Here is a 26,475-nt window from a genome sequence, read left to right on the forward strand (position 1 = left end):
TGTGAGCGTATGTGTGTGGGAGGGGGGGGGGAGGATACGTGATGCTACTTCTTTTTATTACAGATTGACAGTTGCAGATTATAGGAAAATCTACAAATGTTATTTTGTTTATTCTTATCACTCGCTACATTTACCTTATCAACATAGAAGCAGGCATCCATACATTATATATGCTATTTCTGTATTTCTTGTTACAGATCCATCTAATGATGCACATGATATTGTCAATTATAGCGTATTTATGCTATTTATTACATCTCTTTTTTTATTTATAACTATATATATTCTCTTCATACAATTATTTCTTTTATCCCAAATTAACTAGCAACTATATTAATATTACAAATATAAAATATGGTGATTTAATAAACTAATTTTTATAAAGAAAAATTATTCAGTCATTATATGATATGTGTATAAAGCTATTTTTTTTAACAAGTCGATATGTCATACATAAATTATTAAAAATGTATATCATGTATGTATATGTTACACAGAACCACACACATACACACAAAATAGTCTTCTAACGATATGTAATCTGATCTAACACATTCTAATTTTATACCGTTGTATATATACTATCACAATGCATATTCCACTTACGATGACTTGTATCACCTAAAGGTCCTAAAGCAAATGTTATATTAGTATAGACGGATATAAATGTATGTGCGCACGCACACAAAAGTTATCTAACAAAAAGATAAATACTTACTCTCCATCACTACTGTCATACACTAATTTAATAGGTTTTACTATCTTGCATATTTAATATTCTATAGCACAGATTTAATTTTTGTTTGTTTATTTTATGCATTGTGTACCTGTATGAGACAAAAAATGTTTTTTTATTAAAATGAGACTAAATCATATAAATTTCAATTTAAACACCAATATAATGAAAAACTTCGAATGAAATTTGTTATTACCGATAAAGTTGTAATATTAACGTGTACTAATAAGGAAGCAAGCTCAAGATCTTCGTTATATACGTTTTTTAATGGAACACTTCTATATCCCGTTCTTAAACAGCGTACCTGAACGAAATAAGATTTGAATTGGATACAAAAATCGAACAAAGTAAGAATGTTTTAAACATAAATGTTTTTAGATAACGATTAAATACTCACTGGATAAGTAGCTTGTCCTATGAAATTATTATCGCCAAACATATCTTCGTCTTGGACTAAAAATCGTATAAGAGCAAAATATGGATTGAATACTTCAAATTCACATGTTTCATTCCACATTGGATTAAATCCATTATCCTCTATAAATTTAAAAGTTACATTTAGTAATGTAATAATGTTTAATAAAATTATAATTTGAAATGTAGAGAGATATATGTATAATTACGTATTGTCTTTGTTGTTAATTTTGTTCCAGAGTCAAAGTCTGCGCCTATAATTTCGATCTCAACGGATGGACTGGCAGTGCCTCTTCCTGATCTCATTAAATGTCTCGCTCCAATAATTTTTAAGCTAATCTTGAGCGATTCAACCCCGTACAATGTATTTTTATCGTATGGATTAAAGTCATCCCTGAACATGAATTCTGGTTTCAACAAATAGCCACAGTTGCCATTTTCCTTAAATTTAGCCTGATTCAATTGCATAGATTTATCTCCTGTCTGATAGTTCAAAGCTACCATCTGACAACCAGAATTCCACATTGGTACAGGATTATAATTAGATGAATCGATACGTTGTCCCTTTGGGTAAACTCTACTAAACTGAATCTATGAGGAAAAATAATTGGTTTAATATCTTCTGGTTTACATTTTAACATTTTAATGCATTCACACACAAATTTTCTCTCTCTCTCTCTCTCTCTCTCCTCTCTCTCTCTTTCAAGATACTTTACACATTACCTGATGATATTTTATAAAAAATTTATTTTCTTGTTGACACATTAATTTTTCAGCCTTTGTTTCAGGGAAACTACTCATTTCATTGAACGTAAATCCCTTAGTTCTTATTCGTTCTATATTAAATGCGACTGATCTACAATATACTATAAGATTAGACATTTCCTTGGCTATTCTCCATGCTCTTTCCATTTCTTTATGTTGACTTTCCTAACAAAAACATACATAATGTATAGAATGCTAAGTAATATCTAAATTATACATAAAGGAAATTACATATTTACCCTAACACTTGCATTTTGTGCAGTCTCTTTGATACTTGACATCCATTCTAACGCGGTATCTTGCAAAGGTGTCGCAACTTCAAATACTGAACACATACTAGGATTTTGTATTCTTAAAATCCACTCCAAACCTGGTCTTTCTCCAACCGTTAATTCTACCACAGCACCCATGATATCTAACGAACCTTTTTGCAAGCTACCAAGCATCATAGAATCCGCTGACTAATGAAACAAAATATTCTTAAATTAGATGCAAGTCATTTACATTTGTCTAATCATTCATATACGTAAATATTAAACTTGAGACTTACATCTGCTTGAATTTCTTGCTGATCAATTTGTTCCACATAATTAGCAGGAAACCAATGTTGTTTTTTACCACCATAATCACCTCTCCACCATCCGCCGCTTTGTGGATTAACGTTAGTAATTATTGCATGCTTGACTAATGTCAATTCATCGTCTCTTCTAGCTTTATAATCATAAATAGCTTTGACTGTGACCTTTAAAATAATTTAATACATCGGTACATATAATTTTTTTTTATTACATTATAGAAATATGAATTTAATAATTATCGGCTTGATCTTGGAAAGCTTACTTGTGAGTTTACGTTTGTAAAACTTGTAGGATCCATATAACCTGGGATGCCATAAGATCCATCATCATTATCCTAAATACAGGGAAAAAGGAATGTTATGGTATTCTTCGTCCCTCTCAGCATTCTAATATTTAGACATATAATTATGTATTCCATACGGACTCGAAGAAAAATACAAATATAAACATACCAGATCCATTCTTTTGATAATGTCCTTGTTAACAGGATGGCTTAATTTAATTTTCTTGAACAACGGATGTCGTTCGTAATAACTGACTAATTCAACTAAACTCTCAAATTCTACGGTTCCAGTGGTATAGAGCCTTCCTTCCAGTTTTATTTTACAATGCTTTATCTTCTTTTCCGCTCTATAATAACAGAATATAATTTGATAAGAGATAGAGTATCTATATAATCTATATAGAAAGCTATACAGAAGAAGCACGAGACGCTTTAAGGAAACATACCTAAATGAAATTGCGTAGCAATTATTTTCACTAGGTCTTACTAAAAATGCACCGTCTGTAGGTATACGCTTTAACATCTCTTCTGCTGCGATTCGAGTACATTCGGGATGCCACCATTCTTTTTCCTCGTGTTTGTTTGGCTGAGGCACTGGCTCTTGTAATGTGATTAAAAATTCCTGTGCATCAAAGACACGATATAATCATATACTGTCTGTTGTTCTTCATTCCAGATAATATCACAAATACATTTTTATTCTAATAATATACTGCTCTTTTGTACTCACTTGGCTCCTAAGTGGATTATTACGATAATGAGTAATTAAACTGTACAGACTATCAAAACAATTGGTATCAATAAGATAATACTGCGTTTGACCCATTTCTTGCTTCAGTTTAATACGACAATGGTTCACCTTTCCTTTGCGCCAAAATGATAAACAGTAATCGCCCACAAATGTAACACATTGTCGTACTAGAAAAGTACCATCTCCAAGATAGGAATAACGACGTAATAATTCTTCAGCTTCCTCCCTTCCTCTCGCCAATTTTCCATGGAACCATTTCTCCCCAAAGTGTAACTCGTCATTTTGCGCGCCCTTTAAGAATTATGTACATTAAATGTTATAATAATATAACACGTTTAAACACATGCATTGCAAAATTTTATCTTAAAAAATTAATAAATCACAGTTCCTAACGGATCGTAATTCATATTATATACTTTGTATGTAAAATGTGCATACATCCAACGATCTTCGAACGCCGCTTTCCTCATCGTCATCGTGTTCGGTTTCTGGCGCTCTTGAAAATGTGTCTGTATAGAACAACTTTTGTTGCGTTAATACGAAAAAATGAGGATTCCATTCTCTATCAACAGGATCTTCCAGATAAAGAATCCCATTTTTCACAGTATTCCGAAGATCCATCTCTTGTCTGCTTTCATCATTTCGAACGAGAAAAGAGGATTCGTCAACACCATCAGGAAGTTTCTTATGTTTTAATAAAATTTTTCTACGTAATGCGTATGGCGAAGGTAGGCAAGTTTCATTCTTGTCGACAGGTTGGACTAACAACATGTCGCCAAATACCTCTTGCATAGTTGTTGCCATTTTACGTTGTTGGGGTAAGGTACAATTATCCTCGATAGATAAAATAACGGGATATCTGCGAATAAAACGTGTCAATAGATTAGAAAATAATAGCTATGCAGAGATAATTGCTTTCATGTTCATTTGTCTCTCTCTCTCCTTTGTTCTTCTTTAACTCACTCAGATGTAGCAAAAGCATGCTCCTTGATAGTTTTAATAACATCCAAAAATTTGATCTTGGTAGTGAGAGTGTGTCCATGAAATATAAATGGCATTCCATCTGGGCCATCCCAACAATCGAGCTCTATACATCTGCAACCTGCTCTTAGCGCGCGCACGTAGGCCTGACAACTGCTTTCACTGCTGATCTGATCTCCCAACAAGTATCTAGAAAATGATATGTAGTCTGAGTCGTTAGAATGTGCATGACACATGTATTTTTATTTCTCTAAAGAAATAAACATTACATACGTATTATGCGACGACGCTATCCAATAATATGCAAGAGGTCGAGTCATATCTTGAGAAACTTGATTAAATTCTTGATTCCATATGTCGTTGTGCTTAGAAAATAGGTAGTCTATAAATTCTGAGAAAGTAAAATATGGCTCTTGTATATCCCTTTGAGAATCTTGTAAATACTCTCTAATGAAACGCGACACTTCTGATTCATTATTCCCCAAACTGTCTTGCTGTTCGGTTATTAAAAAATTCTGGAATTCTTGGAGGGTGACAGTCTGTCCAGTTTTAGAATAATTCAACAGTTTATGCCAATCCGCGAGATTCTGTAAAAATCACCATTACACCAATTACAATTTTTGCATAGACAAATGCTGGCGCTGATCATTTTTCAAGAATATTACGATATTTACTTACATTCTGATCAAACATCAGTTTATGGTATAAAATGACAAAATCGTCAAAACCAAGTTCATTCCGGTTTCTCGTGTCCACTTCTTGGAACAATTCTCTAAGTCTATTCGTAGCAATTTTGCAATTGACTCGAGGCAGAAATGCTTTCACATCTTTCAACGTGACCCTGTCAGCCAGCATAAAAGAAAAAAACAACATCAAAACGACATAGCTAATGACACTAATGAATGATTGATATAAGAGAGTAGTGACACATAGTATCTATGTATAAATTACGTCCATTACTATATATAGAGAGATAAAAAATAAAAATAAACTCTGTTAGAAAAGAAACTTACGTTTCATGGGAATTTTCCATCGCATAAAACTCTTTTCTAAGCCATCTTTCAACTTGCAATGGATATGGCGCATTTATAGTGTCTTGCACCAAGTGACGCAACCCTTTGACCCACAGCTCACACTCTTTCTCACTAAGAGCTGAAGATAAATACAGATAGTATTACATAGCGATCTGTAGCAAAAGTAATCAACAGCAATAGCAATAGATGCATATATGACATTTACCAGATATGGAAAGAGTTTTCAGTCTAAACTCTGATCCATAATATACCACAAAACACCTTAAATTTTCAATTCTCTTAGCATCTTCAGGCCATTTTTCAAAATCTTTAGACTGTTTTCCTATCCTAACTTCTTTGAATTCTCTTATTTCCACTGTAAATAAACATATCTATCTAAAATCGATACGTGATTCAAATATGCAACATCTGCAACTCTTAAAACTCTGGGTCTTATCCGATATCGCGACAATATACATATAACATAATATGTGTACGTGCATGCAAAAAATATTTATCAATTATACATTCGAATGTCAACCAATGATACCGATTTAATTTTGTCATGGAATAGGCCCCCCCCCCCCTATATCCTAATAATAAAAATATTCAAATATCCCCACCCCCCGGATATTTGAATATTTTTATTATTAAATAAAAAGTTTAACCGATATAAGTTTAATCGTCAAGTTAGAAACATAAATCTGGACATGACAAACACAAGAGATTTCTCTTGCTTTTTTTGAATCAGTTACAGCTGGTATTCATGATATCAATATCTATCCCGTTAATTTCTGTATTGTAGATATACATATATGTATAAATTTAGTTTTGCAAAATATATACAATATATATATATATGCCTACAAAAATATTAAATGAATAGAATTAATCGAGCCAGATTTGTGGATGTAGGCAGAATCTTACCTGAACCATCGAAAGGCCGAAAAGTCGCGCTTCTCGACCAAACAATCTGTCTAGTTTCTCTCCTTATCATAAGAGTTTTCTTTTCCGGTCGTTTTCTCGGGAAGAATCTCGTCACTACGGTACCTCTTTCGAGCTGACTAATGATCTGTTCCATTTCAGGAATAATTCCATTCATTTTTGAAGAATTGTACGTTGACGCTGTAATGTAATAAGTATGTCTAACTTGAATGATTAAAATCGCCTGGTATCAAGTTGATAAATAAAAATGTTCATTCAACTGAAATTGAATGTTGGCCTAAATACTTGAGCCCCGTAGCCACAAAGATGATATTGCAGATACATACTTGCACGAACGGAGGTATATTGAATGGATTGACAGGACATATATAGAAGTGTTTATAATCTTTTTGAGCTCTTTATTATACAGAAAGTAGAGTAACACAAATTGTGTCGAAGAGAGAGAGAGAAAGAGAGACAAGATTTACATTTTTACATCTTTCCATGTTTACATTTTCGCATTTTCGAGAGCTAAAGCTAATCGGGCTATCTTTCCGTAACCTAACCTCTACGAAATAAACATAACCTAGTCGACTCTCCTCAGGATCGTTTTTGCAAGAGAACATCAGCATGGTGTGTAGATAAAGCGATTAAATTTACAACCGACACCGAAACACGTAAGTACGTGTTCTAAAATGCTCCTTCGCTCTTGCTCGAGAAAGCCAGTTTTAAAAGGCGACGGCCAACAAACGTGACGTTACATATCGTAAATTTTTCTGTTTTTTTTAGTCAGCGCGCACGACAATTTCCATCACTTTTATCACGATGCTTATGATGTACTTAAAGATATGTCATACCTGTCTCCGAAACGACACACTGTTGATTATGCGATAGAAATATACGTTTCACTTATCATATGTAGGTATCGTTCTTGTAACTCACGTTTACATGAATTAAAGACTTTCGATTGTTTCCGGTGCGAGGTGCGAGCGAGAGGACACTACGTTACGTTTCATACATACATACATACGATACATATAACGTCGTGCGGCATCCAGGCATCGTATATCGCATCGCATCAGAATGGCCGCGTTCAGCAGACACAACTGTTGAGTTCGTCTTATCAACACTCTGCGTTGGTTGGTTGGTTCTAAAAGTAAGAGCCAATCACGTTTGACTCAGCGGCTTGGTCTGCTGAACGCGCCTAATTTAATCAGAGATCAGTGCAGTGTGCACAAGATTAACAAGCGTCAATTGTCATTTATAACCAATTTATACGGTTGTTGCTTAAAAAATAATTGTCAGAATCTAACCTCTATTGGTTGATTCGACACTGCAATGACTGCAATCGTATATAAGTATAATACGGTTTGCGTGTATGTGTCTCTGATGCAGGGCCTGTATTCATAGTCGGTTCTTATATTTAAGACCATCTTAAGTACAATTTTAAGATGTCATTAACCAATCACAGAGCCGTATTAGCATCTTAAGATATTACTTAAGACGGTCTTGAAATAAGATCTGATTATGAATACCGGCCTAAGTCTACAATGCGATTCGTAAAGTCGTGAGTCGTAAGAATTGACCACGCACAATCGAATTTGAGGAGAATAATCGACTGTGCGTGATCACGTCTTACGACTCACGACTTTACGACTGGCATTGTAGACCTAGCATGAGGCCCTGTTTCACAATTAAGTGTCGGTTAACTTTTAACTTTTAACCTTAGATTAACTCACTCTTCGTCTCTTTCTAAATTAGAAAAAGATGAAAGGTAAATTAAACCGAGATTAAAGTTAATCTGCGTTGATAGAAATGGACATAAAAATTGAAAATTGGAGTTAGTTTAACGTTTAACCAATCGAAACAAAGCGGACAAAAATTACAGTTATCCGATTGGTCGAGTCAAATATTAAATTTGAGTGGTTTGCAGTCTTCAATCTCTGAGGTGTCGATGGTGTAAGGGTGTCGACTCAGTCGACTGTCGAGTGTCATGTGTCGAGGATCGAGTGTCAGCTGTGTCAGTCGTCAAATAGATTTGTGAAATAATTACGACAAACTTGTGCAAAATCATTAGGTCTATCTTGTCAATCAACAATATCTCTGATCAAACACCATTAATCGTGATGATTATAATTAGTGAATAAGACACCTTTTTAAAAAACGCCTTTTAAAAAATAAAATTACCGACGAGATCCACTTTACACGGACGACCATCAAATTTCGTTTTTGATTTTGTCGATTGACATAAAATATTTCATTCTACCTAAATTCTCATTCCTTATATATTATGTGCCCATTCTCGAGTAGTATATATATATATAATAAGTATATCGTGGTACTGCTACTGCTACTCGATCGAGAATTGACAGATCGGAAAATCAGAAGTAAAAGGAAGAATAATCGGAATAAATACTCAATATCCCATTTGCTCTTGCCTACCATATATAAGTACTATATGGCATATACTATAGTAATTTGCAATTACACTAGACTTTTGCACGATATACAAACATACATATCAACAGTCTTACGGATAAAAGATAGCACGATTGTTTTGACCCGTGGGTATAAAAACATAAAAATAAATGCTCTATTGTCTATTGGTAAAAGATGACGAAACATCATTTCACGCCGTAACCAAGTAAGTACGTATATTGGCAAAACGTTTAATTCTTCCTCTTTTTTTTCCTTCCTTTTTCTTTTTTCTTTTCTTTCTTTCTTTCTTTCTTTTTTTACAGGAATGGACCTCAAGAAAATGCATGGGAGCATTGCTGAAATAAGTAATAATTGCGATTAACAATTAGGCAATGGGGGGGGGGGGGGGCAAGATAGGGATTTATACAAAAATTTTTTCTTCTTAAGATTTATAATTTATTCGCGTTCGTTCGTTTGTTGCCTCAAGTTAAGGACGTGTCCGTCTCTAACGAATTTCCAAGACGACACGATACTTTCGCGCAGATTGCAGATTTTTGCTCGTGAGGAAATGACATTTCACCTTAGACTTAAACGCGCTTTTCGCACGATAAAACGACATGAAACTATCCCTTACGCCCTTACGAATTACGTTAAATTACGTCTTTCATGGTAGTGAAAAACAACTGTATAATTTATACATGCATTTACTTGTTCGCGCCATTTCAATGTCAACAAATCATCGATCAACAAGTTATCGAAACAGAATCGCTATATAATAGTGAAGATTACATTACACATATTACAGATATTATCTTGGCATATAGATAATAAACTCATCTTACTGTCATTATCATCATTAAGATAGAAACTAGATAATTTCTTGGGAACAAAAAAAAATAGATATAATACAAGACTATAATCAGTGCACCATTTTGCACTGACCATTGTATAATTATTCCAAAGATGCGAGTACCATGAAGTATGACATCGAAGTTTGCACAACCTTAAAAGTATTATTGAAATTGTATTATTGTATTATTAAGATATGTATCATCTTACGATGCCGCGATTGCATATCGTGCTCTCATCGCGATGTCGCTTCTTTCTCTCACCAAGCTGAAGTTCTCCATTGAAAAAATGTAAATCTTACAGGCGCTCAAAAAAATAGGATGAACGGCCTTTTCCATCACAAACAGAAGCATCCTTTGCGACTTGGCGGGCGTTTCGTACCAAAGGCTATTATAGCTGCAATGCTTGAATGATATACGCTAACTAAATTCCAATAAAGTAATTGTCACAAGATCATTCGTCTTACATTTTATCGCGGGTTTGAAGACTGTGATCTATCAGCTTCTGTCCCTCGAAACTGAGGCAGAATAGGTGAATCAGTTGACTAAGGACATACGCTACGTACCTCACCACTATAAAAACACTGGCGTTCCGCTGCGTGATCTCACGTGATTATATGAAAAGTATAAAACATTTTAATTAATTCCTCGTGCGTTTTCTCACAATTTTATTAAGGGGCTTCCCTAATGTGACAGGGCCTAAAAATGAATGATTTTTAAAAGGCAAACGACAAAGCCACGTGATGAACAACTTTTCCCACATATTTTACTATATTTCAAGAGTGCATACAAATTTTTTCAAAATTTTATATCTGTTATTACTTAAAGCCCGTGCCAGCCATTTTTTTGGAGCGCCGCGAAAAAGCGGTGACCACGCGTGCAGCCGTTGTAGTTATCTGAAACAAAAAAGCAAAAGGATTCTTAATCTACTTGAGTGTGGCTATCGTCTGAAGCAGAATCATGAAAAAATATTGAAAATTTAAAAAATTATAGCTAAAAACGTCTGCTAAAAAGACGAAAATAATTATAATCGCTATAATTTTTTAAATTTTCAATATTTTTTCATGATTCTGCTTCAGACGTTAGCCACACTCAGAGTAGATTAAGAATCCTTTTTGCTTTTTTGTTTCAGATAACTACAACGGCTGCACGCGTGGTCACCGTTTTTTCGCGGCGCTCCAAAAAATGCTGGCACGGGCTTAATAACAGATATAAAATTTTGAAAAAATTTGTATGCACTCTTGAAATATAGTAAAATATGTGGGAAAAGTTGTTCATCACGTGGCTTTGGCGTTTGCCTTTTAAAAATCATTCATTTTTAGGCCCTGTCACATTAGGGAAGCCCCTTAAATGTATTATGATTATTTCATCCTAATCTCTCAGGTGTAAAAGGACATATCTAAATTCTCTTTCCATCCTTATATTGGATAGAATTTTGAAACAAATAAAAACGTACTTGTAACAGGGTCATGCTGATCAATATTGTATTTAGCGCCACTTGTATACCCAGCGTTAATGAAAACGTATCTTCGATCAGTTGAGCGAATCTATGGCAAAAACGAGGGATACACGAATAATACGGGTAGACATTTCTCTCTCTCTCTCTCTTTCTCTCTCTCTCTCTCTCTCTCTCTCTCTCTCTCCCCTTTTTCTCGCTTTATTTCGCCTCTGTCTCGCTTTTTCTCTTTACGTCGATGTACTCACTTTAAAGCCTTTCGATGCGTGCACACGGAAAATGCAATTCGTTTACGGTACGTGTCATTTACATGTACATGAGAATGTAAAGCTTTCACAGCGTCATTACGTTTATACATCAATCGTTCGAATCGAAATCTGCAAATGTATTCGCAACGATATTGCGATGTGCGTGATATCACTTTTTCAACAATAATTACGACAAATTTTTACCCGACTAGTGCCAAAATACTGCAGACATGTTCGATGTAAGTTAGAAGCATACAATCGTGAGCCATTACCCCGATCACGGCAATTTCCCAGGCCACGAGACCGTGCAAAAAGATATAGATGAAATATTCTTCTTCATCGACAAAGTAATATCCCGGGTGAACTGGCAGTGCGGGGCGAGATTCGTTGAGAGGTAATACGATATCCAATAGTGGGGGTATAAGAGACATACACATAAACAGAAATACAGTTGTGAACATATATACTGCAAAATAAATGAAGTATCGTCCAACAACATCGTTGAATTTTCATTTAAAAAACGACATATATATATATATATATATATATATATATATATATATATAGCGAGATAAAGGTACAAAGAGATAAAAATTGCACGTTTAGTTCTTACACGAATATCCCAAGGAATATCGTCTGCAATTCTCGGCATATCTCTTCATAATTTCTTGCTCTTCCGGTGTTTTCAATTCCTTCCATTCGACGAATAGTCGATCCATCAGAACTTTCATCTAGGATTACTGTCAATTAATAATCAACTTTTCTTCATAGCTTAACGCACTCTACGATGAAATATATTAAAACTTGAGATATACCGCAATCTTGGGCACACATAATAAATTGCAGATCATAGAGCAGGTCGTAGCACAGTGCTAACGTACTTTATATTGGTTGAAGTAACACGTGTACAGCTTCACCAATGCTACTATCGCCAATATATATGCTGCCAGGGTTTGAAATATACATTGCAGGTCCCCGTCGCATACGACGAATTTAGCCATCTGGAAATATACCACTTATCTTATCCGGTAAAAAAAATTCCTACTGCCTACGCTTCTTTTCGTCAATTTTAATTTTGATCAAGGATTTTATCAATTACCTGTGGAATAATTATGGAAAACGTGCTCAAAGTCACGAGGCTCAAATAGATTAATTTTGTTTTTGAGTTCTGATACGGCCACTGGCCAGCTAACGATGACATTTTCTTAACGACGCTGTAATAATGGCTCGAGGTGAAATTCATAGTTCAAAAACAGCTTCGTCCGATCGACTAACTTGAGAATTTTATTTCACCCAAGTCTTTACTCCCGCGCCCTCCCCCCGCCATATACTACATATAGGGGCATGGGGTTAATTTAAGAGTTCTTGGACATATTAAATAGTAATGCTACTATAAAATGCCCCCCTACAATGTTTTCGTCTATAGTCTATAGCTAATCGCAGTCTGTCTCTACGCAGCAATGAATGACACGTATCTCTTTATACGGGCACGAGTGGCTTTTATTTCCTTGACAGTAAATATAACGTAGACGTAGAGGAAAGTGAAATCCTACGGTGACAGTTATCCCGTAACGTTTTGCAAGTTCCCCTTCAAATGGAACATATATTGATTGGCTTCAGAAGGTTTAATTTTTTCTCGCTCGGCGATTCTCTGGAAATTGAACCTTCTCATTTGGAGACTCGCGAGAAGTTAAATTCGTGGTGCGGCACGCAACGATACTCGGACATTCGATAGCATTGAACAAATTTGAACAGTAAATTAATGCAAATTAAAAATATTACGTACATGCGATTAACAATAATATATACTATTCTAACGGGAAAATTTCTCAAAAGGTACGCGTTTCGCTTCCTTGACAATTTGATGCCATCGCGCAATTAATCGAATGGCACGTATTGAAAGCAGCAGCTATTGAAAGGACGCGAGTACCGTACAGTATGACATCGAAGTTTGTAGAACCTTTAAAGTAAAAGTGCCACGTGTCGTTAAAGAAGCTTCAAAGCAACATTTGCTCGTAATAATCCTCGTTTTACCGTAGTAAAGCTCTCCAGAGAGAAAATGTAAACTTTGCCGGCGCTTAAGAAACTCAATCGAAGACCCCTTATCATCACCAATATAATTAATTTTTGTGACTTGATGGATACTTTGTACCAACAGCTATTATACCTATAATGTTTCACACGAATATATGAAGTACATAAGAAATATGCAGATAAATGATAGATTTTTTTTTTAAGAAAGAAAAATTTCTTACATTTTGTCGCGTATCTGAAGACTATGATCTATCAGCTTTTGCCCTTCGAAACTGAGAAAGAACAAATGTATCAGTTCACCAATGACGTATAACGCGTACCTCATTGTTTCTAAAAAGTTGCTGCTATCGTTCTGCTGCATCATCTTCGCAAAAAAAGCACAAAAAATATCTATTTTAATATTTTGCAGAGTAGTAAGTGCCACTCTCTTGATCTCTTTTATAATAAATGAATACTTACTTGTAGCAATGTAATGCTCATCCCTATCGTCACTATCAGTATCTGCATAGCGAAAGGTACGTTAAAGGTATCTTCAAGAAGTTGCGCGTACCTGTGGCAAACGAGCAAGATTCTTGAAAGCCACTTGAATTTTTGTCGAATTTTTCGTCGAGTTTTTCTGGATATTCTTTTATTGTTAAATTGAGATACATTTTTTTCTGTAGTTACATATATGCTGCTACGACTTATTGTTAATGGTACTGGGCGACTAATCATTCGCTTTACCTTAAAGCTTCTCGATGCGCATGCACAATGAACGCGACTCTTTTGCATGGTGTATCATTCGTATTATCAGTATCAATAGTTTTCACTTGGTTGTTGCATTGATTACAAAATAAATGTTCAAAACGAAATCTGCAAGCAATTCGTACGCAACTCATTTTGCGTGAAATCTGACTCGATCTGGAAAATTATCCGCTTACCCGACTATAGCAAACATACTGCAAACATGTTCAACGTAAGTAACAAATATGCAGTCGTGGGCGACTAATCCAGTTATAGCAATTTCCCAGGCTACGACAGCATGCAAGAAGATGTAGAAAAAGTATTCTCTTTCATCGACGAAGTAATATCCTGGATACGTCAGTAGAATAGGGCGGGATTTGTTGAGAGGTAATACAACATCCAACACTTGCGGTATGAGAGACATTGACAAAAATAGACAAAGGGCTACAAAGCAATACACTACGCGAGAGATAAAGTAAACATCTGATTATTGTTAAATTGTGTATTTTCATACAAAAGAAAAGGAACAGAGAAAACAAATGCACGGATGGAGATCGCACAGTTTATTCTTACACGAGTATCCCAAGGAATATCGTCTGCCATTCTTGGCATATTTCGTCATAATTTTGTGCTCTTCTGACGTTTCCAGTGCATTCCAGTCGACAAACAAATGATCGGTGAGCTCTTTCATCTAAGAACCGATTATGACAATGGATATATCTTTGTAGATTAATCCACTACGATCGATGGAATTCTAAAGCTTGTTGAGATATTGTAAATTTGAAAGTAATTCAAACGCTACGAAACGAATGATGTAATAATGTTATAAAGTTTAGTAAAAAAACGCAGCGTAATCGCTATGGATTTTCCAGAGTTATGAGTCAGCGCGGCCCTTGTTTCCATGAAATTGATTTTATTGACTCGATATAGACTTTGCTCAATGAGTATGATATAACATTATCATTGAGATTCGTTGTTAGAGGATTTTATTATTATAAAAGGATTATTCTTTTATTAATCACTAAAATACAATTTCCGAAATTGATTGAACGCGAGGAGAGTATGTGCGTAATGTGCGTATCGCAAATATGATCGAAACTATTCATGCCGAAATATTCATGCCGAAATATCTCCACGAAACGTATTATTATATCTATAACACGATATGGCGATGACTTAAATATCGATTGGACCTCTTCCGTGTTATCAAGGCTATCTACACATTGAAAAGTTTTATCGCGTGCAAAAATAAGGTGTATATGCATCCAATTCAATTTCAATTTGTTCGAAAAAGAGGAACACGTTGACTCTGAGAGAGAGAGGGAGAGAGAGGGAGAGAGAGAGAGAGAGAGAGAGAGAGAGAGAGAGAGAGAGAGAGAGAGAACTTTGTATCTACATAGTACTTTGTAACGATTAAGGTAGCACGTGTACAGTTTCACCAAACTCATGGTTGCTAACATAAATGATGTCATGGTTTCAAAAATACATTGCAAGTCTTTGTCACATGTTACAAATCTGGCCATCTGGAAGTATTATTGTTTAATCGGGCTATAAAAACTTCACTATTGATACATATCACACCTCTTTGTAAAAAATAATGTTCGTAAAAAAAAAGACGAAACCTCTTACCTGTGGAACATTCATAGAAAATGTGCTCAGGGTCACCAAGCCGACACAGAGCAATCTTGTTTTTGGTCTCTGGTAAGGCCACTGACCAGCCAACGATGAGACTCTTTTAACAATGTCATAATGATGATCCCAAATAACGGTATCCATAGCTCGCAGGCGATCCTTCGTCTCTGACCTCGCATGAACGACTGATTTAAAATTTGTCGCTAAAGTCCTCTCGTTTCATTCAAGTCCTCATCCCATGGTACTATGAGAAATAGCCTGAGATCTCAAACACATATCATACAATATATATCTATAAATATTGTACACACATAATATAAAATATAAATGCTATACCCTTACAATAGTTTCTCACAGCAATTGCAGTATGTCTCCTTACGGTAAAGAGTGACACGCGGTTCTCATAGGAGACAGGGATGATATTTACGTAGATGTCGTAGATTGACAAGCCCCATTGACAAGCACGTTCTGTGAATTCATTTTGCGAAGACTCTCCCGCGCACGGCACGTATCGATTATAGAATTTCCAAGAAAACTTGAAACTTTTAATATACGGGCGGTCACATTACTTACATTTCTTCCCTTTTCTTTTCTCATTCTAGAAACTGACGATACAACGTACAGTTTATCGCACCCAATTGCATTCTAAGCAATTGACAGCAGAGAATTCGTTTTCAAATTTAACACCCATCTTCGACGACTTAGACAACACGTGTAAAAGATATATGTATATGTTTATACTTGAGTAGACGTCGCGGAAGACCGTGAGAGTAGAGCGAGTTTACCTTACATTTTCCTCGTGATAACAACGAATAACTTGTATCGCGAAACTATCGGTTGTATCGGTAAGTCTATCTACATATATTGCGTTACGTAATTGCAAAGATTACAGTTTTTCTAATTAATTAAACCTTACACAATCTAATAATTTTTTTGTATATTTATTCTTTCACTAGACAAAACATTTCGGAGTTACGAATATCTTTCTCACGACATGCAACTTTTGTTTGATTTCAAGTATTAATACATCACAGAGATACAAATTCACTACAGTCAATATTACAATCACGCCATAAATGTTACTTACGCGCAAACGGGCAACAAACCTGCCTTGATATCACATAAGAAATATAATTTTTGCAGACGGACTGGATGCAGGACTGACATTTGGACATTGATCGTTTTGCTTAATTAATCCAAAGACGAGAGTACGGTAAAATATGACATTGAAGTTTGCACGATCTTTGCACGAAAACGCGGATTATTAAATAAACTATTATTCTACGGCAATAACAATGTCTATTGGATTTTTACCATGGTAAAGTTCTCCATTGAGAAAATATAGATCTTGCCAGCGCTTAAGAAAATTGGCTGAAGACTCTTTTGCATCACAAACAGAAGCATCCTTTGCGACTTGGTGGGAGTTTCGTACCAAAGGCTGTTATAGCTGAAATGCTTCAGTGATACGCCAACTAAATTCCGCAATAATGTGACTATAATTACAAAATTTTTTTATCTTACATTTTATCGCGGGTTTGAAGACTGTGATCTATTAGCTTTTGCCCCTCAAAACTGAGACAGAACAAATGAATCAATTGACCAATGACATACATCGCGTACCTTATCACTTCTAAAATACCAGCGTCCTGCTGCGTGATCTTCAAAACAAAAAAAAAAGAATGATATTTTAACTCCTCGTGTGTGCGCGAGGAGCTTCTCTTATAATTTGAAAAAGTATACGGTTATATCTGAATCTAGATGCATGAAGAACACATATGTTCGATAAAATGTTAATTGAAATGAATAAACACGTACTTGTAACAAGGTAATGCTGATCATTATTGTATTTATCACTATTTGTATGCCGAGCGTTAACGAAAACGTATCTTCGATCAATTGAGCGAATCTATGGGAAAAACGAGGGATACACGAATCGACATCACTTTCCTCTCCTCTTTCTGCCGCCTTTGTCTCATTTTTTCTCTTAACTATGTACCGCTATATGTACTACTCACTTTAAAGCCTTTCGATGCGTATACACGGAAAACGCTATTCGCTTGCGATATGTGTCACTTGCGTAAGAATGTGAAATGTTTACCGGGTCATTATTATTACGTTTAGACAAGTACATCAATCGTTCAAACCGAAATCTGCAAATATATTTGCCATGATATTGTGATGATTGTGTGACATGAATTTTTTCAACGATACTAGGTCGATCTTTACCCGACTAGTGCGAAAATACTGCAGACGTGTTCGATGTAAGTTAGGAGTATGCAATCGTGGGTAACTATACCGGTCATAGCAATTTCCCAGGCCATGATAGCATGCGAGAAAATGTAGAAGAAATATTTCCTCTCGTCAACGAAGTAATATCCTGGATATGTCGGCAGTATAGGACGGGATTCGTTGAGAGGCAAAACAATATCCAACACTTGCGGTATGAGGGACACAGACATAAACACATACACGGCAAAATAGCAATACACTGCAACACAGACGAAGCGTTCAACGTCGTCCAACGATAGCTAAATTTTAATAATTTCGCGAAAATAATAACAGACAGGGATAAATATATGAAAAAGACGGAAATCGCACGGTTCATTCTTACACGAGTATCCCAAAGAATATCGCCTCCCGTTCATGGCATACCTCTTCATAATTTCGTACTCTTCTGGTGTTTCCAATTCGTTCCAATCAACGAATAACTGATCAATGAGAATTTTCATCTAGCGATGTACCAACGATTAATGATAAACTTTTCTTTGTGGCCTAATACACTAATACATTCTAATAAAAAACACACACACAGTAAAAAATTTTGTGTTAATTTAAGACATTTCACATGTCCCAAACGGTCCACCCAAATTTTTGCGTTATTTTAACACAAGATGAATATGTCAAAAAGTAACACAAATATTAACACTAAGAATGTTTAATATCAATTTAACACAACATATTCAAATAACATAACCACATAATGTTAAATTAACACTTGGATATGTTAAAAATTCAACACAAATTTTTAACAACTATTTTGAGTAGACCGATTGGAATAAATACACAATGTGTTAAAACTTTTTTACTGTGCACACACACACAAACATTAAGTTTGAGATATTGTATACTCTCGGCATTTTGCATAATATGTACAAACGCCACAAGAAATGAATAATTTTACGTACTTTACATCGGTTAAAGTAACACGTATACAGCTTCACCAATGACACGGTTGTCAACATATAGGACGTCATAGTTTCAAAAATACATTGCAAGTTTCCGCCACATGTAACAAATTTAGCTATCTAAAAATTCGAACGTTTAAGCTCTCGCTATATAATTTTTATTAAGAATTAACGATTATACCTGTGGAATAATCATAGAAATCGTGCTCAAAGTCATCAAGATCACACAGATCAATCTCGTTATTGGTCTCTGATAGGGCCACTGACCGGACACTGATGATAGTTTCTTAACAACACCATAATAGTGACTCGAGTTGGCGTTCATAGTTTTAATCACAAATAGTCTTTCGTCTCCGACTTTGTTTAGATAACTGATTTCGAATTTTTATTCTTACCTAGGAGACTCCATGCCCTTGGTACGCGAGATAATTTAAGATCCTGGACAGGTCATGTATAATGCAAATGTATATATACGCCTACAGTGTTTTCTCATAATTGTCGCGGCACAGCTGTCGCGATCGTTTCCACGAAGCACGACATAGCTTGTATACGGACGACAGTAGTATATTATGCATTTATTTTTTTTGACACTAAATATTACGTAGAGAGAGAAATAAAGCCCCATGATATTGGTAGGCGTGTCGCTTAGCACATGCTAGCAGGTTTCCTCCGAATGGAACTTATCGATCAGTAAATTGCTTCTTTTCCTTCTCATAGCAGGGGGAGGAAAAGAAGGTTTCTGGGAGAAACTTCTTCATTCGGAAAGTAAAATCTATGTTTAACGATGGGACTCTTACCTTTGATATATATATATATCGTTTTTGATGGTTCATTTTAGAGTCTACAAAAATATTATTCCTGTTCTATAAGAGATACGTAGCAAAAGTTTCGGACTCAAGAATATGAAAAAGATGATAAGACATTTACGTTGATGTTCATTGGTAAGAATAGTTTGCGAAGTTGTTTTGCGAATTTCTTTCCGCATGCGGAACGTATCGATTATAGAATTAAAAAAAAATTTTCTCAATCTTTTAATGTAAGGGTAAGATGTTCTCTTACTTTTCTCTTTGTCTTTCCAAGAACTATAATGAAAGAACATATAGACTTTACTGTATACTGTAATTTTATTCAAAGCAATTGACAGCAGAGAATCAGTTTAACAATAAGATCAATCTTTGACGAATTAAAAAGCACGACAGACTATTTTAGCAGACATTGCGGATGGTCGTGAGGAAAAAAGACAACTTTACCTTACATTTTTCGCGTGATAACCGTGTAAGTTGTAAATACCTTGTAATTGTATTGCGAAATTATATCGATACAAGTTCATATATATGTTAATATATATTGTGTTACGTAAAGATTACAGTTTTTCTAAATTATTGAACCTTATTATAACTCATAACCATAATAAGCTAACAATTTTTACATATTTTTTTCCTTTTATTACACAAAAAGCTTCAGAGTTACGTCTATTTTTTCACAATTCAACTTTTGTTTGATTTCAAGTATCAATTAATACACATGCTGCAGAGGCGAGCGAGTGATACAAATTCGCTACAGTTCGTTACACTATTGCTATAAATTGTTACTCATTGTTACGCGCAAATAAGTAATATACTTGCCTTGATATAAACACGTCAAAATTGTGATTTTTGCGAACGGACTGGATGCAGGACTGATATTTTGGACATTGATCGCTTATTTGCTTAATTATTCAAAAGACGAGAGTACGGTAAAGTACGACATTGAAGTTTGCACGACCTTAAAACACATGTTACTAAATAAACTGTTGTTTTACAACAATTATAATATAGAATGTATATTATAATTTTTACCATGGTGAAGTTTTCCATTGAGAAAATAAAAATTTTGCTAGCGCTTAAGAAGATTGGTTGAAGACTCTTTTGCATCACAAACATAAGCATCCTTTGCGACTTGGTGGGCGTTTCGTACCAAAGACTGTTATAGCTGTAACGCTTGAATAATGCGCTAACTAAATTCCAATAAAATAATTGTCACAAAATCATTCGTCTTACATTTTATCGCGGGTTTGAAGACTGTGATCTATCAATTTTTGTCCCTCGAAACTAAGGAAGAATATATGAATCAATTGACCAACGACATACATGACGTACCTTATCATTTCTAAAATACTGGCTTTCCGCTGTGTGACCTTCAATACGAAAAATATAATATTTTATTTCCTTGCGCATATGTGTGCCTTTAATTTCTTATAATTTTAAAAAGTGATGTAATTATCTGATTTTAAATGTGTCAGGAACACATGTTGGATAGAAACTTGGAATGGATAAACACGTACTTGTAATAAGGTAATGCTGATCATTATTGTATTTAGCGCTAGTTGTATAGTCAGTGTTAATGAAAACGTATCTCCGATCAGCTGTGCGAATCTATGGCAAGAGTGAGAGGTACAATAATAACACGAATTGAAATTTCTCTCTCTCTCTCTTTCCATTAACATTACTCACTTTAAAGCCTTTCGGTGCGTATACACGGAAAATGCAATTCGTTTGCGGTACGCGTCACTTATATGAGAATGTAAAACTTTCATGGCATCATTATATATCAATCGTTCAAACCGAAATCTGCAAATATATTCGCAATGATATACGCGTGGCAACAATTTTGCTAACAAGACTAAATTGTTTTTACCCGACTAGTGCAAAAATACTGCAAACATGTTCGATGTAAGTTAGGAGCATGCAGTCGTGAGTGACTATCACAGTCACAGCAATTTCCCAAGCCATTATAGAATGTGAGAAAATATAGAAGAAATATTTCCTCTCGTCAACGAAGTAATATCCTGGATATGTCGGCAGTATAGGACGGGATTCGTTGAGAGGCAAAACAACATCCAACATTTGCGGTATGAGGGACATAGATATAAACACATATACGCCAAAATAGTAATACACTGCAACACAGACGAAGCGTTCGTCCAACGATAGCTAAATTGTAATAATTTCGCGAAAATAATAACAGACAGGGATAAATATATGAAAAAAGACAGAAATCGCACGGTTCATTCTTACACGAGTATCCCAAAGAATATCGCCTCCCGTTCTTGGCATATCTCTTCATAATTTCGTACTCTTCTGGTGTTTCCAATTCGTTCCAATCAACGAATAACTGATCAATGAGAACTTTCATCTAGCGATGTACCAACGATTAATGATAAACTTTTCTTCGTGGCTTAATATGTTCTAACAATGGAACAAACACGTGCACGTGCACACGCACAATGCATTCGGATACATATGTATACATATAACATCACAATATAAGATATTGAGACTAACAATAAGTTTACACGTTATCATATTAATCGGGTTTAATAATATCTGATAGTTATAATTTCTTAAAATGCACTTCGTTTACACGAAGAGATATTATTTTATTTCCAAATAATGAAATCTTGATCTTGTCAAAGAAATACAGCAGATATATGTATGTACTTTTCATAATTTTATCTTATAAGTTGAGGCAATAAAATCATATATATCAACTCGCTTGGCCTTTACACGTTTCTTCAAAACCGAATTTGTAAGTCCTACATCTCTTCATCGTCAACGGATGCAGAGTAATTGGTGTTATAAAAATCGGATTTAAGCATTTATATGACATTTTACGTCAGTACTGATGTTATTAAACCCGATTAATGGTAACGTTTAAACATAGTTATAGTGTACGCTTGGGCATAATATTATACATGTAATACGAACACCGCAAGAAATTAAATAATTTTACGTACTTTACATCGGTTAAAGTAACACGTATACAGCTTCACCAATGTTATAGTGGTCAATATATAAGACGACATAGTATGAAAGATACATTGCAAGTTTCCTTGGCATGTAAAAAATTTAGCTATCTAGAAATTCAAATGTTTAAGCTATCGCTATTGCACTTTTATTATGAGAATTATCGATTTTACCTGTGGAATAATCATAGACATCGTGCTCAAAGTCATCAAGATCACACAGATCAACCTCGTTATTGGTCTCTGATAGGGCCACTGGCCGGTTAATGACGACAGTTTCTTAACAAGATCATAATAGTGACTCGAGTTGACGTTCATAGTTTTAGTCACAGATATAGAGTCTTTCGTCTCTGACTTTGTCTAGATAACTGATTTCGGCTTTTATCTTACCTAGAAGATTCCATTCTCTCGGTACGAAAGATAATTTAAGATCTTGGACAGGTCATGCATAATGCAAATGTTACACGCCTACAATGTTTTCTCATATAATTGCCACGACACAGCTGTCGCAATCGTTTCCACGAAGCACGACATAGTTTGTATTCGAACGATAGTATAGTATTTATTCCTTTGACACTAAATATTAGGTAGAGAAAAGTGAAGCCCCATTGGTAGGCGCGTGTCGCTTAGCATGTTATGCAAGCTTCCCCCGAATGGAACTTATCGATCAGTCGAGTACTTCTTTTTCTTGTCACGGTAGTTCTGGAAGCAACCTCTTCATTCGGAAAGTAAAATCTACGTTTAACGATGAGACTCTTACCTTTGATAAAACTTGATACAAAGTTAGGTATACAAATTATCAGTATTACGTATATATGGTTAACAAAGGTATATTATTATGTAATAAAAGTATTAGAGAGACACGTATATTGTTTTCGATGGCTCAATTCGATGTCGACTGTTGTCGCTCGATTGTTGGACATAGGAAGTTACGTGGTTATTGAAAGGATGCGAGTACCGTAAAGTACGACATTGAGGTTTGTAGAATCTTTAAAGCAAGAGCATCGTGTGTCATTATATATAAGAAATCTTCGAGAGACAACCGGTTTGCGACCCGAAACAATTCTCTCTTTACCATAGTGAAGCTTTGTAGCGAGAAAATATAAATTTTGCCGGCACTTAAGAAACTCGGGTGAAAACTCCTCATCATCACCAGCACGACTATCTTTTGTAATTTCATGGATGCTTTGTACCAAGAGCTGCTATACCTGCGATATTTTTATTTTAAGATACACGAAATACAAGAAATAACAAAAATATACATACATATGACGTATGGTATAAATATATGTAAGTCACACGTTTCTTTTTTCTATATAGTGAATGGAAAATAATTGCAAACGTCTTACATCTTATCGTGTATCTGGTGGCTGTGATCTATCAACCTTTGCCCTTCGAAGCTAAGGAAGAACAAATGAATCAGCTGACCAACGATATAGAACACGTATCTCGTTGCTTCTAAGATATCGCTAGTGTCCTGCGTAATCTGCAGCACGAAAAATATAACGTTTGAATACATTGTGCCGAGATTGGGTGTCTCGGATCTTGTAAGAATTATTATTATTATTATTAAACGTACTTGTAGCAAAGTAATACTCATCCCTATCGTTACTATCAACATCTGCATAGCAAAAGGTACGGTAAACGTGTCTTCGAGAAGTTGCGCATATCTGTGACAAACGGGAAAGAGAAGAGCGAAATTCTAATCGTGAGCCAGAGAGTGAGTTCATTTACATGCGTCCATTTCTATGCCATGTAAATGTGCGCGTTACGTTTTATTAAATTTTATATACTGTTCACGCAGACTCGCACGTCGTGTGCACACTCACTCTAAAGCTTCGCGGTGTTTGCGCACGAGGAATGCAACTCTCTTGGAATATGTCGCGTCGCTGTTTATCGATGGCATAAATTCAATTTTTTTCTCACAATCGTGAAACAAATGTTCGTAATGAAATCTGTAAATATTATCTGTATACATATACATGTATGTACACATAGCTTACGCAATCTTGACTCTGTTGAATGTGAGGCACATATTCAACGATCGATGCTTTGATGTGTGCTTTGGCGTGAGCTTTTTGTGTGAGCTCACTGTGCAACGATTATAAATTCGTTCCTTACCCGGTTATAGCAAACATGCTGCAAACATGCTCGACATACGTTACGAACAAACAATCGTGGGCAATTATACCGGCTATGACGATCTCCCAGGCCACGACGGCATGCCAGAATATTTGAAAGAAATATTCTCGGATATCGACAAAGTAGTATCCTCGATACGGCGGTAATACGGGGCGAGATTCGTTGAGAGGCAGCACGATATCGAGGGTATACGGTATAAGGGACATTGACATGAACACCATTATCGCCGCGAAGCAATATACTGCAACGTATAATACATACACGAGATATATAATTAGCGAAATACCTGGGAAAATCGAGAATTAATTAACGCGCGCGTTCTCGCGTTCGGATATCTCATAGTCATATCTCACCGGAATATACCAAAGAGAATCGTCTACCATTCGCGGCGTAAGACTTCATAATTTCATACTCTTCAGAAGTATTTAATTCTTTCCACGCCCAGAACAAGGGCTGAGTGAGGCCTTTAAACTGGTAAAGAGCATCGATCGATATAGTCTTGTTAATGTTAAGGTATGTCTCTTACAAATTAAGAGTTAAGGAGTCATGCCTAGTCAGGAAGCCGAAAAATAGGTGATTTTTGAGATTTTTTTTTGCATAAACTAAGACTTGTTTAAAATTGGCTTGGTCTATGTGAGAGAATATATTTTTATGAATGTAACATAATTTTTTTAATAAAAAATTATTAAAAAAGATACGGCCATCCTCCTGAAGGCCCTTTTGGTTTTGCGGTGACCACTGCTGCTCCGATCTGGATCATCTGAAATCAAAAATGCGAAAAGATTTATTTTATATATTAAAGTATCTAGTGAGTGAACGAACAGTTTTTCGAAATATTGATTTGAGACAAAATGACGGACGTTCAAAGTTTATAAAGTTTCGATTTTCGATAAAAAGAAAAAAAGAAAATCGAAACTTTAACTTTGAACGTCCGCCATTTTGTCCCAAATCAATATTTCGAAAAACTGTTCGTTCACTCACTAGATACTTTAATATATTAAATAAATCTTTTCGGATTTTTGATTTCAGATGATCCAGATCGGAGCAGCAGTGGTCACCGCAAAACCAAAAGGGCCTTCAGGAGGATGGCCGTATCTTTTTTAATTATTTATATTTTTTATTAAAAAAATTATGTTATATTCATAAAAATATATTCTCTCACATAGACCAACCCAATTTTAAACAAGTCTTACAGTTTTGGCAAAAAAAACCTCAAAAATTATCTATTTTTCGGCTTCCTGACTAGGCATGACCTCTTAAAAATAAAATACGTATATATTTTTTCTCTTCTCTCTCGCTTCTGCTTTTTACATTTCTAATTAACTCGCAACCTCTTCGGTTGGACCTTATAATCGTGTACTTATATATGTTACGAAACATACTGTACGAGTGTTGAATTGAAAGGTGTACACCTTCAATAGAGCCACGATTGACAGTAAGTACGCTGTCATTGCCTGAAAAGTGCAATGCAAGTTTCTCTTGCACATAAATTGATATGCTAGCTGGAAAAAAAGGTACAGTCGGTTTTTCTAACAAATTCTTTCGTCGATTCGTCGGAAT

General features: G+C 35.2%; 5 protein-coding genes across 22 annotated transcripts in view; 1 reads left to right on the forward strand and 4 right to left on the reverse strand.

Annotated features, from left to right (window-relative positions):
- Positions 1–13,313, reverse strand: Sl (small wing phospholipase C gamma 1). 6 transcript variants are annotated; one of them, XM_071795527.1, is made up of 23 exons: positions 13,202–13,313; positions 12,515–12,629; positions 12,297–12,416; positions 12,029–12,146; positions 6,449–6,646; positions 5,748–5,897; positions 5,522–5,660; positions 5,187–5,349; positions 4,782–5,095; positions 4,491–4,697; positions 3,966–4,386; positions 3,507–3,818; positions 3,223–3,398; positions 2,946–3,123; positions 2,756–2,827; positions 2,466–2,657; positions 2,155–2,376; positions 1,874–2,080; positions 1,360–1,741; positions 1,134–1,273; positions 933–1,040; positions 719–827; positions 1–630 (listed from the first exon to the last, which is right to left on the reverse strand). In XM_071795527.1, exons 2-22 carry the CDS (start codon positions 12,614–12,616, stop codon positions 813–815), a joined length of 3,936 nt encoding a protein of 1,311 aa, XP_071651628.1. In that variant the 5' UTR covers positions 12,617–12,629; positions 13,202–13,313; the 3' UTR covers positions 1–630; positions 719–812. The 6 variants fall into 6 exon arrangements, with proteins under 6 accessions (XP_071651628.1, XP_071651627.1, XP_071651629.1 ...); XM_071795526.1 differs by lacking the exon at positions 13,202–13,313 and having other exon boundaries at positions 12,515–12,658; XM_071795528.1 differs by lacking the exons at positions 12,515–12,629; positions 13,202–13,313 and having other exon boundaries at positions 12,029–12,155; positions 12,297–12,397.
- Klp3a (kinesin-like protein 3A) overlaps positions 8,431–26,475 on the forward strand; it is a 26,247-nt gene continuing 8,202 nt past the window's right edge. Inside the window, exons 1-2 of one of the 7 annotated variants that reach the window (XM_071795538.1) lie at positions 11,703–11,809; positions 24,094–24,320. The gene's annotated coding sequence lies outside the window, so the exon portion shown is untranslated. Of the gene's footprint in view, positions 8,523–8,580; positions 9,094–11,702; positions 11,810–21,476; positions 21,880–23,608; positions 23,751–24,093; positions 24,321–24,474; positions 24,494–26,475 lie in introns of those variants that run through there. The other 6 variants (XM_071795535.1, XM_071795534.1, XM_071795540.1 and 3 more) reach the window with 6 other exon arrangements.
- LOC139823173 (odorant receptor 22c-like) lies at positions 13,236–16,648 on the reverse strand. 6 transcript variants are annotated; one of them, XM_071795568.1, is made up of 10 exons: positions 16,147–16,648; positions 15,802–16,048; positions 15,576–15,695; positions 14,746–14,863; positions 14,370–14,631; positions 14,173–14,301; positions 13,909–14,074; positions 13,671–13,813; positions 13,450–13,582; positions 13,236–13,375 (listed from the first exon to the last, which is right to left on the reverse strand). In XM_071795568.1, the coding sequence occupies exons 2-10, from the start codon at positions 15,946–15,948 to the stop codon at positions 13,325–13,327; spliced, it is 1,269 nt and encodes a 422-aa protein (XP_071651669.1). In that variant the 5' UTR covers positions 15,949–16,048; positions 16,147–16,648; the 3' UTR covers positions 13,236–13,324. The 6 variants fall into 6 exon arrangements, with proteins under 6 accessions (XP_071651669.1, XP_071651668.1, XP_071651667.1 ...); XM_071795567.1 differs by having other exon boundaries at positions 15,802–16,062; XM_071795566.1 differs by having other exon boundaries at positions 15,802–16,069.
- On the reverse strand, positions 16,725–23,099 carry LOC139822735 (uncharacterized). Its single transcript, XM_071794688.1, has 18 exons — positions 22,948–23,099; positions 22,765–22,884; positions 22,046–22,163; positions 21,666–21,927; positions 21,482–21,598; positions 21,313–21,403; positions 21,029–21,165; positions 20,828–20,960; positions 20,715–20,753; positions 19,171–19,374; positions 18,990–19,109; positions 18,416–18,533; positions 18,031–18,292; positions 17,820–17,954; positions 17,620–17,710; positions 17,326–17,462; positions 17,119–17,251; positions 16,725–17,046 (listed from the first exon to the last, which is right to left on the reverse strand). Exons 1-18 carry the CDS (start codon positions 23,089–23,091, stop codon positions 16,996–16,998), a joined length of 2,412 nt encoding a protein of 803 aa, XP_071650789.1. The 5' UTR covers positions 23,092–23,099; the 3' UTR covers positions 16,725–16,995.
- The window catches only part of LOC139823172 (odorant receptor 4-like), a 3,633-nt gene continuing 778 nt past the window's right edge, over positions 23,621–26,475 (reverse strand). Inside the window, exons 2-9 of one of the 2 annotated variants that reach the window (XM_071795564.1) lie at positions 26,298–26,417; positions 25,269–25,386; positions 24,895–25,156; positions 24,603–24,728; positions 24,353–24,443; positions 24,123–24,259; positions 23,849–23,981; positions 23,621–23,761 (exon numbers count right to left, since the gene is read on the reverse strand). In XM_071795564.1, coding sequence (XP_071651665.1) covers positions 23,711–23,761; positions 23,849–23,981; positions 24,123–24,259; positions 24,353–24,443; positions 24,603–24,728; positions 24,895–25,156; positions 25,269–25,386; positions 26,298–26,417 — 1,038 coding nt within the window. In that variant the 3' untranslated portion in view covers positions 23,621–23,710. Of the gene's footprint in view, positions 23,982–24,122; positions 24,260–24,352; positions 24,444–24,602; positions 24,729–24,894; positions 25,157–25,268; positions 25,387–26,297; positions 26,418–26,475 lie in introns of both variants that reach the window. The other variant, XM_071795563.1, reaches the window with a different exon arrangement.

Source organism: Temnothorax longispinosus, chromosome 12 (assembly GCF_030848805.1).
Source record: "Temnothorax longispinosus isolate EJ_2023e chromosome 12, Tlon_JGU_v1, whole genome shotgun sequence".
Taxonomy (NCBI): Eukaryota; Metazoa; Arthropoda; class Insecta; order Hymenoptera; family Formicidae; genus Temnothorax; species Temnothorax longispinosus.